Raw genomic sequence first — 17,936 nt, forward strand, 5'->3', positions numbered from 1 at the left:
CGAAGAGTCTCAAACCATTATACATATTGCCATGGCTGTCACAACCCGCTCATTCAAATGAATTGCTGAGGAAACCCTGCCCACTTTACCAGCCCCTTCCCACATGCCAATAAGTAGGATGGTGAATCTGGCAGGCTGTAAAGAGCTTGATTTATGAGTTATGGAAGATAGTTTAGGAAGCCGCCTTACAACTGCTTCAGGATATTTATCATGTTCTCGCACTTTCTCAACTCCGCTCCAAGATTACATTACTTTACAACGCCCAAGTAAACACAGGTATCATCTTAGCCTGGCAGTACAGAATAAGTGGACTAAAAATAACTCCTTAACAATGTCCAGTTTAGATATGATATTAAAAATAAATAAATCCTGCTCAGCACCATGACAACCGGCTGAACCCATAGTACTAGGGATCTGGAGAGGATGGGTTGTCCTGTTCCAGGAGGTGATGATGATGATGATGATGATGATGACAATAACGGCAAACAACAACAACTTCTACTATTAGAAGAATTTGTTGAACACTTAAAATCTAGGTTGCACACACTCTAATTAAATACTATGAGAACTATGTTCTAACTGCCTTTGGGACTGTTAAAACTCCAGAAGAACAGTTGCAGGGGCAAAGGGTCATTAGGGTGCAAAAGAGGCATTTGCAAAATTGTCTGATACCTCTTGCCTTCATGAATCACTTTCTGATTCTTAATAGTCATTAGTGCTTAATATTTTGTTTCTAAACAAGACATATTAATAGTTGTAAAAGAAAATAAACCACAGTTGGCTTCTTTCTAATTTATGATTTTATCATGTGTACATCAGTAAAATTTCAATCTGTCTTGTTCCTGAATGGTGCAAAGCTTTATTCTACTTATATGATGGGATAGGTTAATGGGATGTTGAAGCTGGATTACAATTCAGTAAGAAAAGCATATATTAAAGATATACTGATCAAGGACTAGAGAATGACACAACAAATCCTTCATCCCTACTATGACTTTGGCATGATTCTACACCAGCAGCTCCACGCAGTAAGCCATTTCTGAACCACAAAGTAGTGTCAAAATCATTTTTGAATATGCATCAAGATCTCTTTGTATATTCAACATACCTTTCTGGATCCCAAGCAGCATTTAATTCTTTTCTATAAAATAAATTATGCAGGCATTAGTATAATTATTATACCTTTACTGCACAAAACTGGAATAGTCACAATGTTTGATGCATGTTGGTGAAAGACATTAATCTTTTAAAACTGTCAGTATATTTGCTTGCCTAAACGAAATATATAGCATGAAGAAATTCCTGAGCGTATTGCTCACAGATGCCTGCAAAAAGGTTATGGCTGCCAGTTTTTTTTCCAATGTGACATATAATCTATGCATAATTTATAAGTGATAACAAAGCAATCAGGCCACATTCATAAAAATCCCAATGACACATAATTTAGCAGAATCTGAGGATTAGAATTAATTGTCTCTCTTTGTTCCAAGTTCTAAATCTTAGTAAATGATTCACTGCATGTCATTACAGCTTAATATTTGCATGAAATCACAGTTTAGATGGCATAATTTAATGGCAATTAAAAACCTATTTAATCGTCATGCAAATTGGCACGAGGGCCCTTGAGTATGAAGGGTGTCTATATCTTCAGTATCTGCAGGCGGACAGTTATAAACTTTGAAACACTCCTGCTACAATTGATAACAATTTTCCTATTCATAGCAATATGAATGCATAATAAATCATATTTTTATCCTAAAATAACACCAAGATTCTCTGTACATTGATTTACCAAACAGAACTATTAGCAATCATTGGGAAATTGAAAAAGAAAGAAACTAACATGCATATATTTTTTTCTGCTGCACACTGAATATAATTATACAAAACATGCACAAACTAAAATAAATCAAGATAGCATAAAGGTGTTCTGTCAATAATTGGCTGTGATGCTGCACATAGTCTCGCTCTCTGATGCAAAAGCCTTTCTTTAAAAAAAAGGGCTAAAATTCTTAAGACTGATTCTTCAAGAGCAGAAATGGGAGGAAGTTTCAACTCCCTGATTCTGTTTCCCCTACAAACATCTGATTGGTAGAATTCTCTATACTTCTATTCCTGTTGGCATTCATAGATAAAAGTCAATGGATGAGAATAGTTGTGGCCCTGAGAGTTTAAAATCCAGATACCAGATTCTATGGTGCAGGCATATTTTGTCATCCTAAACATACAAGCCCTATCCTGAATCTGTCTTGAGTTCTGTTCCTAGTATTTTATCTGACTTTGTTTCCTGACTTTGTGTTTAACGTGTTCTCTTGTGATCTTGGCATGAGTTCCTATAGGGCAGTTTACATGTTCCTTAAGAACAATATGAGGGTAGATGAGTTTTTTTTTTTTTTTAAGTATGTAAGAATGTAACATGTTTGCCACATTTAATTTGTTTCTGTAAATGATGAAAGAGGGCTTTGGGAGTGTGTGTGTGTGTGTGTGTGTGTGTGTGTGTATATGTTCTAATGATAAACTATTTCCCCTTTTCCTTAGGGCCTCCTTCTGCTCCAAGGAACGTTATTTTTAACATAAATGAAACAGCTCTCATGTTGGAATGGAGCCCACCAAGTGACACAGGAGGAAGAAAAGACCTCACATATAGTGTCATTTGCAAGAAATGTGGATCTGATGCCAGCCAGTGTGAGATATGTGGAGGAGGCATCCGATTCATTCCAAGACATACTGGACTAATCAATTCCTCAGTAACTGTGCTTGATTTTGTGTCTCATGTGAACTACACTTTTGAAATAGAAGCCATGAATGGAGTCTCTGAATTAAGTTTTTCACCCAAGCAGTTTACAGCTATCACAATCACTACAGATCAAGATGGTAAGTTTGTGCTATTTGTATATCAGATATACTTAAAGTTTATGTCAGTTAACAGTACAGTTTGTGATCCCCCACCCCACCCCGAGTCAATAGAAGCACTCAAAGCTACTCAGATCTTTTATTCTTCTGTGTTACTATTTTCTGAGTTGGAGAGGAAATGGTTTTAGGATAAAATAGGACGTGTTTTGTTACAATTAATTGGGCTATCCAGATGAAAAGTTGTTGCATTAACTGAAATTAATACAACGCTGGGACATATACTTAATTTTTTTAAGGCATGCCTGAAGTTCTGTGTTTTTTCTGTTTTACAATGTGGAATTACTGGTGGGAAAGTCGAGGCTTGCTACTGTGCAAACTCCATTCATTTCAATAGTATACACTGGAGTACCCTGTGGATTTCATTGTAATTGCAGCTGTCATCCCACTGAAATCAATGGTAACATTTCCATTGACTTCAGTCATTTGGTTGCACCCAGCATCTCTGTGTTTACCTGTGTAACAAATGTACTTCAGATATTTAAAATATCAATATATACATATTGATACATATCCCTTGAATTTAATTTCACAAAATGTATCTCTCCAGCTAGTTTGATAGGTGCAAATGTAAGGTATTTACATATTGTGACATTCTTATATGAATGACCATATACAGTAGAATTTGGTCCATATAGAATTGGTATTTGGTCCATATAGAATTGGTATTTGGTCCATATAGAATTGGTATTGGAATTACTAAAGGGAGAATATTCAGTTCTTGTCCCCTATTGTTTTTGTGCCAGTTGCATAGGAAAACAGTTGCACACAGACTGACAAGTATGGCTTCATTTTGGTTTTATTAAGTTGACAGCTACAATGATCAATATGTATGTCCAATAGAAAACAAAACCTTCAGAACTTAAAATCATATTCACACTTAATTTAAAGTCTTGTGTAGGTATTTAATCAGCATTGTGGCTGCATGATGACCTGGTGTATCTGCATGCCAAGGAGAACCCTAGATGCTTGCGGGGAATGTTCATATTTAAATATTATTATTATTATTATTATTATTATTATTATTATTATTATTATATGGCATGACAAGGTTTGAGCATGCTCACTGCTGTCCAGGAGACACATAGGTTAAAAGGGTGGATTTAGCATCTTCTACTTGTTCTGTCTGTGAAGTGTTCCAGATTGCCAAATGGAACAATGCCTCCTCCCCATGCGCATTGTTCTGGAAGTTCTCCCAACCCTCTGCCAAACCAATTTCAGCTGGCATAGGGGGAAGAGAGGGAGGAAAGCCCCTTGCAGAAGCAAATGTCCTTGTGCAAGACTTCCACTTACAGAATTGCTTTGGTGAATCCCACCCAAATTATCAAAAGGGCTTCAAATTAATTAGGATGAGCAGGAAAGTACTCCTTCACAATCCTTATTTGTTTTACAAGGATTCTATCAGATGCAAAATCCATTTTGCAGAGGTGCAAAATCTATGAGCCTCTGGTTGCTATTGGATTCCGATCAGCCTCTACCAGCATTGTCAGTGGTCAGGGATGATGATGGCTATAATTCAGCAACAGATGGAAAGCACAGGTTCCTCACCTCTGGCTTAAAGTATCCTGGGTTGTGAGTCCCTTCACCCCAATTTCCTCTTCACCCCCATCCTCCCCTCCCCCCAACACTATTGGGCAGAAAATAAATAAAAATACCACACACACACACACACACACACACACACACACACACACACACCGAGTAGTTTGGGGATGAATGAGCAACTTTGTGATCACCTTACCTCAAACCTCAGCTGTCAGAACCAAACAGTATCTTCAAAGGGGTATTGCCAAACCATTTATATCTCATCTCCCCATGACTCCTTGTGAGCCACTAACTTTTCACTGTATAGCTCAAATTACCAGCCCTGTGGGTAGTAATTACTGTTCCAATAGCACTTCTGTAAAAGGGAGAGAAATCATATTGATAAGTGAAATAAACAGCAATAATTAAACAGAGTTCACATGAACTTCCTTCCATATTTATATATTTTTGTCTATAAGGCTTGCCCTGCTGCACAGCTTTTTAATTGTTCTACTAACATGTATTTTTGAAAACACTCTAATGGCCTATTTCAACTACATTTAAATTTACTTAACAGCTTATTCTCTACTTTGCATTTCCTCAATTTCCAGGGAGGAGGAGAATACCTGTTCACTGCCATTGTTAAGATATGCGTGCAGCCCTTTACTTCCTAGTGTGCAGTTTTTGAATGGCTATTGCACTTGCTATATAATTTGCATCAATGCCCCCAAAGTCATTAATTTTCTTTGCAAAGATACTGACATAATTTATCTTTGCTCTTTTAAATATATAGTTTTCAACCATCCCTCTTTTGTACATCCATTTCTAGGCAGCAGAACTGGTGCTACCTTCATAAACATGCTTTATGAAGGCTTGCCATTTCATTTATCACCATGTCTTTTTCTGCAAAACTCTTCTTTTATGTCCAAATAAACTGACTGAGACTCTGAAAAGTGATCCTTAAATTCTTTGAAGCTTTACCGGTAGCACTGTTAATAATGGAAGAATTATTGTGGGGAATGCAAGCAGCGTACACACTTGGGTTTTACTGTCAGGCTATCGTAGATTACAAAGGCAGAGGCCTTTCCTTGCTTGGATAAACTACAGTGGAAACCAACATAGTTATACGAAAAGCAGACAGTGGTAAAAGATACATATCTGCTGTCTTTAAAGATAAATCTTATGCCATCTCTCTGGCCATGCACATTTACACAGGAGCCCTAAGGATATGAACCAGCATAGCTTTCTTTCCGTTGCTGGCATAAGAACCGTGGTAAAGGAATGTAAAGATTAGAGCTTCTTGGAATTTGTTGTAGAGTGTTGTGCATAAAGTACAACCTCAAACAGATTAATGAGATTCTTATATGAGGGGAGGGGATATAAGCATACCTCCTAAATGCCCTGGGGGGAAACGTGTTATCCCGTTTTTTTCATGCAAGTTCTCAGCAGCTATATTTGGTGCCTCAATCTCATCCTTTCTTGCGCTGTGCTCTTGCCCTGAAAAGAACACTGGGGGAAGGGGAATGAGGCACGGGTCACGTGACTTGCCCAGGAGCACGTCTCAGAAGACATGCATAGTGGTTTGGGGTAGGAAAAAGTTGTACAATATGTTTAAGACCACCACATTTATTGAATAAAGGTCAGAAAATCAAAGCTCTCTTAATTTCTTTATCATTTGTTCCATTAAGGTATTACTTCCCATGAAACATTTTGAAGCTAGCAATAATAAAAACATCAACAAACAAAAACGTATGAAACAATTTCAAGTCCAACACAGATATAGACTGCAAGATAAATCTATATATTAATTAGTTTCAATGAAACACTCTGTGAGAAAAGCAGTAAGATAAATAAATGACCAGGGATAGGTGCTCTGACTGCTAGATGGTCAGTCTAGGACAGCATGTAGGGCTGTGTCATAACAGAGTGGAGAATGGGAATTGGGAACACTGTGTTACAGTGGTTCCTACCTCCAGGACCAAAGGCAAACAGTAGTATTGGGATAGTGATTTTCAGCCCCCTGGGGGTTGTGTTATGGGCTGCTGCAGAGCATAATGCCAGTGCTATTTAATACCTATATAAAGCTTCTGGAAGCGGTCATTAGGAGTTTGGGGATAAGGTGCCATCAGTATGCTCTGTTTCTCCATAACATCTGAACTGAGAGAGGCTGTGCAGTCCCTGGACTGGTGCCTGGGCTCAGTTGTGAGCCGGATGAGGAAAAAACAAGCTAAGCTTGAATCCTAACAAGACAGAAGCATTGTGGGTGAGTGTCCCCACTTCTGAGAAATTGGTCAGTTGCCTACCATGGATGGAGTTGCACTTTCCTAGAGTTCCCAGTGAAGATGGATTGACTGGTAAACCACTCTGAAAATTGTTGCTCCGGGAGGGGAATAGGGTCTCCTAACAACCCTCAGCACCCTTAAGAAACAACAGCTCCCATAATTATCTAGGGGAAGCCATAATTGTTTAAAGTGGGTACCATATGAGGTGAATGTGGTCACAGTCTCTCACACCAGTGGTAATAAAATCCCTTCATATTCCCATAGGTAAGTGCAATTGATCAAATTTAGACCACATAATTCTGTTCCTGGTGTGTGCCTGTCAACTTACCATAATTTTCATGTCCAGTTAGCATTATCCTGGTGGGCCCAGTGTGGCAGCTGTGTATGGTAAATTTCCAAAAGGAATTCCCATCAGCTCTAGCCAGCATAGTTATAGACCAAACCATCTGGAGGGCATCAAATATCTAAACAGAATCCAGGATGTTACTCTTGAGTACGCCTGAGGGAAGCGTGACTCTTCCTTCAATTTATCTTGCTTCTCCAACTGATGAACAGAACAATTTTTACCTGACAGGCAGTTTAGAAACAAAGGTGATGAGGGACTATGTCATAATTAAATATGATTGGCTTTCACTAATATCTGAGTCAGAGATTAAACATCTATTGCAGACCTGAATCTGAGCACTTTTATCATGACAGAAGAGCAGGAAGAGGCTTTAGGAGAGTGAGAAAGGGAAAAAAATGTCATGTTCCCATCCCCCAAAGTTTTCTCCCTGCTCTGGAGCATAACCTCTTTCCTTGGAAGTTTTTAAGCAGAGCTTGGACAGCCATCTGCCATAGATGTTTTAGTTGAGATTCCGGCATTGCAGAGGGTTGGACTACAGTGGTACCTCGGGTTAAGAAATTAATTCATTCTGGAGGTCCATTCTTAGCCTGAAACTGTTCTTAACCTGAAGCACCACTTTAGCTAATGGGGCCTCCCGCTGCTGCTTTATTAGCATTATTTCTGGGTTAGCGGAGTATGTAACCTGAAGGGTGTGTAACCTGAAGCGTATATAACCTGAGGTACCACTGTATATGACTCTTGGGGTCCCTTCCAACTCTACAATTCTATGATATGGCGTTATTATGATACTCTCTGTGAACAAACTAACTGCCACCATTTTTCATTGTATACAATATCACATCCATGTTTACCTCGCGAAAGACAAAGTGAGCCATGTATTTATACTATATACAGTGCTTTTTCTGGGGGTACGCAGGGGTACGCATACCCCTAAACATTTTGTGAATCTAAGTTTGGCCTCTTTGAGGGACAGTATTTCAATATGAGTAGCAAATTAGAGTACCCCTAAACATTTTTTAAGGAAAAAAAGTACTCTCTCTCTCTCTCTGTGTGTGTGTTTGTGTGTGTGTCCATGCAGAGAATGTATTTATAAAAGCATATAGCTAAAGAAATGAAAACATAGGTTTGGTTTTCAAGTTTTTGCAATTTGATCTAGCAATGTACAGAAATCTCTGCAGAGTTGATACAATGAACCTTAAGAAGCTCTTGAAACTGTTCTACAACTTGAGTGTTTTTTTCCTCTCAAGAATAAGCCACCTTGTGCTATATATATTCCCGCCACTGCAAAGAACCAAATTAAAGTAATCAGGCTCGCTTCATTTAGTTGGAATCTTTATCACTGACTGATACAGTTAGAAGAGTCATTACTGACTGATATTGCCTCAGTTCAGTACAAGATATTCCCAAGATAAGATTGTGACTTCAGTAGTGTAATTAGAAACCTTTGCCACAATACTTAATTGACTGACTGCTGAAATTCTTCAGTCACATTAGCAGCATTCTTTTTTTTCAGAGTTTACCCAAACATTTCCGAGAGGGATTTAAATTAAAAACACGATCTCTGTGTTCTGACTTCATGACAAGCAAACTGAAGGCTTCTTTCCTTTCCTAGCAAAAGGAATTAGTTTGGTCAAAAGCAGTAAAGGGAGACATTAATCATGGCTAGTCAGTCTGGAAAAAATTGTTCTTGTAGGTGTCATGACTTTCACACAAACCTTTAGGGAGCATGTTCAAAGTGAAGGACGTGGTAAATTACAAACCAATTCTGCTGATGTTTGCTGTGGGGTCTTTAAAGCAATTATGTTCGTAACAGGTTGTTTCAATTCATTTGCTTCTTAAAATGTAGTTTCTTCATTATGCTCCATAACCCCTTCTCCTTCTATGAGTTTGAGTCTCTTCCATATGGATTTGCCAAAGGCTTTGACCCAGTGACTGATTTCATTTCTATATTCTGATGGCATTAGGTTGTGCATGCCGGGATAATTTTGAAAGCAGATTTAAAATTACCTAAAGTTTTCATATTTTGCAGCCCATATAAATCTATTCATTCTACTGCAGAATTAGCTTCAAAACAGTATTTTTAAATAATACGTTCCCCTACTTATAATGAAGAAGCCTTGTCTTCCAGCTCTGGTTTTAGATTGCATTTTTACATGCTTTCAAGCTTGCCTCTTAGGGAATAGTAACAGAAAGAGTTACTGTGAAAAGGTTTGAATACGTTTTGGAAATATACAGTAAACAATTCATTTTGAATGTTGTGCAAGATACTTTGCAGAACCTGAAGCACAAGTGCCCCTTGTTTTGTTTGTTCTCTTCAGCACAAACAAAATGTATACCTAACAGTTACAGAATGGGAAAATATAATTAAAATTACAAGTAGTTTGCCAACGTATATGCACATGAAAGACTGAATTATAATTACCCTAGGATAGTAGCATCCAGTGGTAACTGAGGAGTTGTATACACAGTGAGAAGATTCATGTTGTTGTGTAGAAAATATATTCTGTTACCAAGAAATGACATTTGCCATTGTGGCTAGGCAGTCAAATACCAAGGTTGGGATTCATGTTTCACTAACCATTCCTCCTCTTCTCATGTCAGAAAAATTTATATAACAGCCATTATAGCATATTTTCATTTCCTTCCCCTTCAATGAAAAACCAAAGCTACTAGTTTCCCACAGGCAATTGTTCAGCCATTGTGAGAACAGGCTGCTGGACTAGATGGGCAATTGGTCTGATCCAACAGGCTCTTCTTAAGTTCTTATGTTCATGGCTTTTAAATACACTTAAGAACAGCCACCAGTTAGTTAGTTAGTTAGTTAGTTAGTTTGCTGGGAATTTTATTTATTTTGCTGGGAATTTTATTTATTTATTTAAAACATATATAAACCACTTAATTTTTTTTTTAAATCTCTGAGTGGTGTACAACAACAAAAACAGCAATATAATTAAAACAAAACTATAACATAAAAAATAGTAAAACAGCAGAATAAAAGCATATAAAAACATGTGATTCATACAGATAAAGGTTCTTATGGGTCTCTCAGTGTTAAGGTGTCTCTCAGCACATGGAATTTGTTTCCAGTACTAAAACTGAGCTCACAGACCTACCACTCAATAATCCACTCCTGACTTTCGCTCAGGCATACCCAGACTTCCTTCATGTTAGCAGCCTAATTTAGAAAGGGAAAATCTTTTTTGTTGTCATCCTTGTTAAACAATTGGGAGCCTTTGATGATCTGCTTCAAATAACTAAAGAGATCTACTAGATCTCAGTCTACCTTCTGCCCATCCCTACTCTAGAGCTTTTAGTAGGTTGATTCTTGTATCTGTTCAGACACAGTGCATCTTTTGATCCATTGTCCAATCCATGTCTGTACATAAAAGGTATCTATCTATACAGTGGTGGCTGGTGGCTGGTGGCTGGTGGCTGGTGGCTGCTTGCACTGGTAGGACCCAAGGCAGGAGGCAAACAGTATGTGGAGCCACAGCCGACGACAGGCAGAGCCAATTCTAGTCCCCTCCCCCAATTTTCCTGCTGAAATCCACAAGTGCCACCCTCTGGACTGGTTGTAAGCAAGAAAGCAGATGATGATGATGATGATGATGATGATGATGATGATGATTTATACCCCGCCCATCTGGCTAGGTCTCCCCAGCCAGGCAGGTGGGGAGTGGCTGAGGCAAGACTGACATTTGTGGACCAGTGCCCCATTCACCACAATGGACCAGCCTCCAGTGGGTTGTTAAGGGCTTTAATAATCGTTGTCATTTGCAATCAGACACACCCTTGATTATGGACATGGTGTTTGTCATTTGCGACCAGACTCATCACTGACTATGAACAATTGTGCAGTCTCCCTCCCCTAGTGCACAGCTTTGGTGGACATCTACTGGACCATTGTTATTGTGGTAGAATTGGTATTGGGTGTAAAAGATTTGTTAGCTTGCGCTTTTCATCTTGTTGGAGTCTGTGGGATTGTAAATTATACTTATTAGTCTTATTTTGTTATTGCTTCCAATCCTTTGCAACATGTCCTGGGCCCCTGGGGAAAGGTGTGATGTACATAGTTAAATTCACACAATGTGGATTTTCTAATGGCTTAGTAGATATAATTTCGAAGAAGGGTGCTTAAAATTTCAGCCTTAGTTTAATGTTAAAAGTCAAACACTTGTAAGACGTATTATGCTGCAGTAAGTGCAAAGCAAAATGTGTTTATCCAAAAGAGAGGCATGCCATTTTGTGTAGCAATTCATTCCCTGGAGTACCTTAGGCATTACCTGTATTACAAGAACTTTAATTCTGCCTGATGTGCATCTTTATTCATGAATCATAACGATAAGCTTAATTATATGATCGAGTACTCCTGTTTCCCTCTGGTCGAGTAGTTGTTGAGTAAGTCCTGTTCTTATCTTTTTCATGTATGTTGCTATGTTTACAGCACATCCTCTGGATCTTGGGTGTAAGCCATTAAAAAGTGCATGCCGAAGTAGCATTGTGCCTCTTATATTGAATTTTTAAAAATGCTTCATAAATTTTTTGTTGTTGCACCTGGTTCAGTTCAGTGATTTGTAACTGGCATTATGAACTGTAATGAGTGCTGTCAAAGTATAACACATCATGCACATTTAATGAATCTGTCTTTGCAGTAGGGGCTTTCAAACTTGGTTTGAGTCAGTCTCCTAAGTTAAGCACTTGAAATCTACTTGAGCATTCCCCTGGTTAATGAAAATGATGGGTGGGAGGGAGGAGGAAATGCAGATGGTAGTACTTGTTCTCATCTGAAACCTGACAACAGACAAATTCAAAGAAATGGAAATGAAAGCTACCTGATTCCATGGTGGAAGAAACCAGATTGCAACACACGTTTGTGGCCTTATTGGCTCAGACTCACTGCTGTAAGAAATGAGAATCTTAGGGAACAGTCCTTTGAAGTAGCCCACCACTCAGCAAAGCCATCTATATAGTCTTGCAATGAAAGTGCACCTCTGGGAGTCAGTAGTAGAATCCATGTGTGGGGAGATTCTGTCATTAGCAACTTAGAGAGGTGTGTTTGTTGTCTGCATAGTGACTTGACTGCCTGATTGCAAATATTTGGTATGGGTGGGATAGGTTTTTGATGATTAAGGTGTGAAAAAAGCAATTTTAAAAATAAACTAATCAGAGAGGATGGTGCAAGTGTATATTCAGTACTGCTTGGTTGTAGTCAAAATAAAATTTATCCTTGCACAGTCCAGAACACCCACCCACATGGTAGTGACTTCCCAAATCATTCTTGTGCAAACATTACAGGACGCACTGTACAAACTCACAGGAAGCACTTAGGGAACAAAACATTTGAGGATCTTGCACCAATGTATCCAGAAAGTATACAGTAGCATGGGTCTCGAAGCCTGATCTGAAACAGGCACTTTATTCCCAGCAATATCCTGGCAGCTGACAATCAGTGCTAACTGCTGGTCTAATTTTATCTCTGTAGCAATATAGCACCACCATTACAGATGTTCATAGAATAGAACTGCAGCTTCCAGCCAGCAGAGATCAAGCAACAGAGTGGCAATCTGGTCCCAACTGTCCCTGTTACACTATTGATTCTATTCTGGAGTTAGTAACTTTGTTGCTCAGGTGCAGATTGAGACTGCTTACAAATGGTCTTGCTTGCTTTCTGCTAACACTAAAGTCCTGTGGATGTTTCCTTGACATGGGCAGAGGAGAGGGGGCTATGGGAGCGCACCGCCCTGGGCAGTGCAATCCCGGTGGGGTTCCATCGCGGCTGCTTCCCCACTTGCGCTGGGCACCCCGCCCCCACAGGCAGTGCACCCCACCCCCAGAACACATGCCACGACCCAGCAGGTGGCGCACTCCACCCCCAGAACACTCGCCATGCCCCTGTGGGCGGCGCGTCCTGCCCCTGGGACACATGCCAGCCCCGCCCCTGCCTGCTCTCCGCCACTGTTCCTCAATAGTAAGTCCCGCTGTTTTCAGAGAAGCTTACTCTAGTATGTCTTTTTAGGGTTGCAATCTAAAATATCTCCTTCATGTGTCCAGCCTACCAGCTCGAACAAATAAATGTGATCTATATATTGTACATAGCAATGAGCATGTGGTATTTATTTTATTTTATTTTATTGTATTTTATTTTATTTTGGGCAAAGTCAGTGAAATTCACAATTTTAGCATGTATTTTATCTTATTGTGTGGTGGTTTTATTTAATAAAAACCACTCTGGTATTATTCAGATGAAGAGTGTTATATAAACATATTTTTAAATAAAAACGGAATTAGACTAAAGTATGCATTAATGTTCATATCTCTTTGTTGATGTTGGGAAATGGCATTACTTTCCTTGCTAATTTGTCTTATGCTTCTGCTGGGAATGGCTTTCTTACTTAAATGATCTGTTTCATTAACACTCCATACATTTTTTAAAACAGAAATCAAAATAAAAGTCATGGCCTAAGAGAAATGAGGTTCTCCATGCTTCTCTTGATTAACCACAACCTGCCTTGGGCACTTTGCTTCAGCATACACTCAGGATGTATTTTAATGCACTACCTATGATCACAATAGAGTGGATTATTGCTGTAATGAAACTTTATTTTAGAAGGAAAGAAAATGTTTGGAACACTAAACTCATTATTTAGGGCCACTGTGAATTAACTAACATAGATTCAGCTATAAAATAGCATTTTTAATATATATTTTCTCTTTGATTTTTCTTAAATCTAGAACTGTCATGGCTTTTAAAACCTAAAATCATTGGCATGAGAATATAATTGACAACTGATAAATTGAGACTGCTGCTGGCAACATTGGACAAACACGAACACCACGGCTATGGTGTTAACCATCAGTGCATGCTTTATTTCAAATTAAGTGTGACAAATTAGAATGTTAATTGCTGGCTTCTAAATGAATACTGTGCTGATCATTGGAGGAGACTGATCATGTTGGAAAAATGAGTAATCACAAATAAGAATTATTGTAATTGATGACATAGGCATATGCTGATGGTAAATGGTTGTGGATATTCCTGCAGAAGTGACACTTCTTTAAAAATATCATTGCCAGTCTAAAAACTAGTAAATTGGAAGATGCATTAAAGTTATTGTATCTAGGTCGAGCAGGTTCTTGAGAGGAACTGTATCATTATTACTGACTCAAAGATATTGTTACTGTCAACTACTCTTGAAGCAGCAAGTGCCAAGATGAACAATTGCTCTTTAAGTGAGTGTGACCTTAAAGACCCAGAAAAACTGTAAATTACATGTCTCCTTCAGTACTTTCTAATTCATTTTGCTCTACATGGACTAGGTTCATAGATGTTCAGTATGGCTATGTGTTCTCAACCACAAATGTTTTAGAATTAACACTGGGAACACTGATGGAAATTTTTGATATCTTAACTATGCCATAAGGGATGACTGAAAATATTATTTGTATCTTTGGGCCAGTGTCCTGAAGATAGCTTCTCACATCAGGCCTCTGATGAACACAATCAGCTCTAGAAAAACATCCACAATCATTTATGTGGACCTGGATGTGTTGATCTACCATATCTCTATCCATCACACAAACAGTTAAGAGTTAAGTTGTCTTGGTCTACCATCCTGATTTGAAATGGTGTCGAGCATCCAAGTGTAGATGAAAACTGCTGCTCCCACCTTGGGAACCTTCATGCCCAGTTTGGTCACAATATCTCAAGAGGCATCCGAACCTATAGAATACAAATGGACAAACCACTTTCCCAAATATATACTAGATTTCATCCTTTTTTATCATTTCCATATTTCTTTATAATTATTCTCAGCTTAACTCTTGCCATCTGCTCCTACTAAAGCAGCTCCTAAAAAGCAGCTGGAGTTGAAGGGACAGAAGCTGGAGAGAGAACTGTGGGTGGTGCCCTTTTCCCATCCTTGGAACCCACTGGCAGACTCACCAAACCTACTGTACTTGGAACTGGGTGTGAAGAATGCAGCTGCCTGCTTAGTGGGATGTTGTCAGGGACTGGACTGAGAAGGAATGGCGGAGACTGCCCCCTCTCATTCTGAAACTTCCAGAGAAGAGGAAGACAGGATACATTTACAACAGTGGTTTGCAAAAGATCACAGCTCTGAGACAGAAGAGGGACAAAGCTGGGAGATAACAGGAGAAGAGGAGAGGGGAGAAGCAGAGCCAGAGCAGCTAGCTGACACATTATCACTAGAAAGCATTCCAGACCCCCCTTTCTCCCAGAACCCGGTGAGCAGCGAAAGTAGGAGAGCAGAGAGCTAAGAACAAATGGCCTTAAGCAGCCTCCGTAAGGGGGCTGGTGCTGTTGACAACTGAGAAGAGATGGGGGGTGGAGCTTACTCGAAGCAACATCATTACTCGGAGAGGCAGCATTTCTAAGCCTCTGTGAATATTGAATAAAAAACTTGTTAAGAGCTTCTTTTCTATCTGTTGCTAGCAGCCTGGCATTGGGGGGGGGGAGGATTGGATTCCCTGAAGCCTGACAAATATGGCTGTTGGCAGCCTGAGGTAGCTCCATACACCTTGGGCCTGCCCATGGAAAGCAAGCCTAGAGTGGAAGACTAGAGTGAATTTAGCAGCCTGTTTAGGAGATTTGTTGGTTATGTTTTGCAGTCATCGGTCTGTCAACAAATAAGTCTGCCATTACACCCAGCAGAAGAGAGGTGCAATCCTCCACTTTCACATTATCGATTAAGAAAAGATAATGGTAGGGCTGGGGAACTTTTTTTCTTCAAAGGGTCATTGACCCACATAACTTTTTCTAAGATTTATTTGGTGTTTGGGGTCCCAATGCCAAAGGTGTATGTGGTGATGTGCCCCTAAGGAAGGGAATGGGGTTCAAAACTTTATCCACCTTTTAAATGCAGCCAATATATTAATCTTGAGCAGTGAAACTCCAAGCTCTTTGCTACTACAACACAGCTGTTCTTGTATTTTGATTTATATTATCAGTAGCTTTACATTTCTATTATGGTCATTCAGGTGGAATAAAACATGCTTGCCATTTCCCCCCAGTATTTTTTTAATCTACTGCATATATTCTGAGATTGTTTGTAATTTGGTTGTAGCCATTGTCTGAAACTCCATCTTATACAACAGTGTCACTGAATAGAATCTGCTCTTTTCAGGTATATGACTTTTAAAAAGCTGTTTTATTTGACTGGTTTTATAACTGTGCAAAAAGCCATATCAGTTAGTAAAAATCTTTTTCTTTGTGCTTGCCTTACAGCCTGGTCTTTTAACAAATAAATTGCTTCAGAGGTTTTGTCCACACAGAAAGGTGATGAGTGCAAGTGCTTTAGAAACAGTAACTTAAAAACATTATCTCTTCTTTGAAGTTATGTTCAGAGCTGCAACAAGGTTAAAAAAAATCCAAATCATGCTAAATTGAACCAGTGTAGCTGGCTACATAATCAGCACTGTTCAACCCAAGCTAACAACAATGTGACTGCCACAGACTAACGCATTCATGTACATACCGTGTTTCTCCTAAAATAAGACACCGTCTTATATATTTTTTCGCTCAACAAAACACAGTATGGCTTATTTTCAGGGGATGTCTTATTTTAACCGTGTCGCATCAGTACGCTGCATAGCCACGCCTCTCCAGGCTGTTTTAATGGGAGGTACCACGTCACTATGGCTTATTTTCGGGGTATGGCTTATTTTTGGGGAACGGCTTATATTTCGCAAATGCATAGAAATCCTGCTATGGCTTATTTTATGGCTATGTCTTATTTTAGGAGAAACAGGGTAGAAGCTGAAAGAAGCATTTTTAACTTGTGACCTAGGAGAGATATGTACCCTTCAGTTCATTTTGAACAATCTAACATGGTACATACTAATTCTAGTGAAATTGTTTGTCTACATTAAGTATTTTAAGCAAGATCACTGATGTGTATATATATTAAAAGGTGATAAATCTGACATCAAGGTCACTTAGTCTGCTAAACATTGTTTCTAAATCAAACTCTCACTTGATATTGCACAGTCTAGAAGAATGGGCGGAATTGAATTTCGTCAGGGAAGCACAAGCCTGATGTGGAAATGGCAAGAGTATGATTGACCAGCGCTTTTTACTGAATCATCTGGTTTGTAAACAAATTAAGGAGTCTAGGAACCCTTCTTGCCTCATTTAATATATAAAATGGGAGGAAATGTGTAAAAACTGTGGAGTATCAATGTCAGTAGATACAGTATTTATTTACTCTGATCAGAAAAGTCACATCTACCAAACCAGTTGTTCATAAATGTCATGGGCTTCGCCTGCTGAACAGCAGCCCAAAGGGGAACAAGGCAGAGTGAGTTCACCTGCAGTTGATTCAAGGATACAGAGTAGAAGGCACTGATGAGAACCAGCTGGCTTCAGCCTTCTTAAGCAGAGCTTCCAGCAGCAGTCAGATGCTTGTAACAATGCTTGTGGTTCCTGGCATGACCTTGCTGCTTCCTGCTGGTTTTGACCCCAAGATCATTGGATTACCTGACCCCTGGAGCATCTGACCATGTAGATTGCTGTTCACCCAACCCTAGGACTGGACCTAGGATGCTGACTCTGCTTTCAGGCAAGTACAGCTCAGAGACTCCTCTGGTTGGCTGGCTTTCCACTCCACTGAGCTCTGCACCTTGTGGCTCAGCAACAAGATTAGACAAATAAAGGGCAATTTTCTGGGGTTCTTCCTTCTACCAATACTGTTAAACAGGAATGTCTACTGCCTCCATTTCTGTTTAATTTAGTTGTTAATGCACTGTCTCGGTACTAGTTCTATCCCAGAGGCTGTATGCAAACAACATGCTTTTGTATCAGCTGCACGAGTAAGGTGAGATGTTTGCTAAGGAATTTCAGGGAAATGTTTTCTGGT

The 17,936-nt window shown here is 39.2% G+C and overlaps 1 protein-coding gene across 7 annotated transcripts in view; it reads left to right on the forward strand.

The window, feature by feature from the left end:
- The window catches only part of EPHA6 (EPH receptor A6), a 338,956-nt gene that overhangs the window by 162,550 nt on the left and 158,470 nt on the right, over positions 1-17,936 (forward strand). For 6 of the 7 annotated variants that reach the window (XR_004426440.1, XM_033146746.1, XM_033146748.1 and 3 more), the window contains one exon: positions 2,539-2,874. Coding sequence is in view for 5 of the 7 variants with exons in the window: in XM_033146746.1 (XP_033002637.1) it covers positions 2,539-2,874 (336 nt within the window). In the remaining 2 variants the exon portion in view is untranslated. Of the gene's footprint in view, positions 1-2,538; positions 2,875-17,795; positions 17,895-17,936 lie in introns of those variants that run through there. The other variant, XM_033146750.1, reaches the window with a different exon arrangement.

This window comes from Lacerta agilis, chromosome 4 (assembly GCF_009819535.1).
Source record: "Lacerta agilis isolate rLacAgi1 chromosome 4, rLacAgi1.pri, whole genome shotgun sequence".
Classification (NCBI taxonomy): Eukaryota; Metazoa; Chordata; class Lepidosauria; order Squamata; family Lacertidae; genus Lacerta; species Lacerta agilis.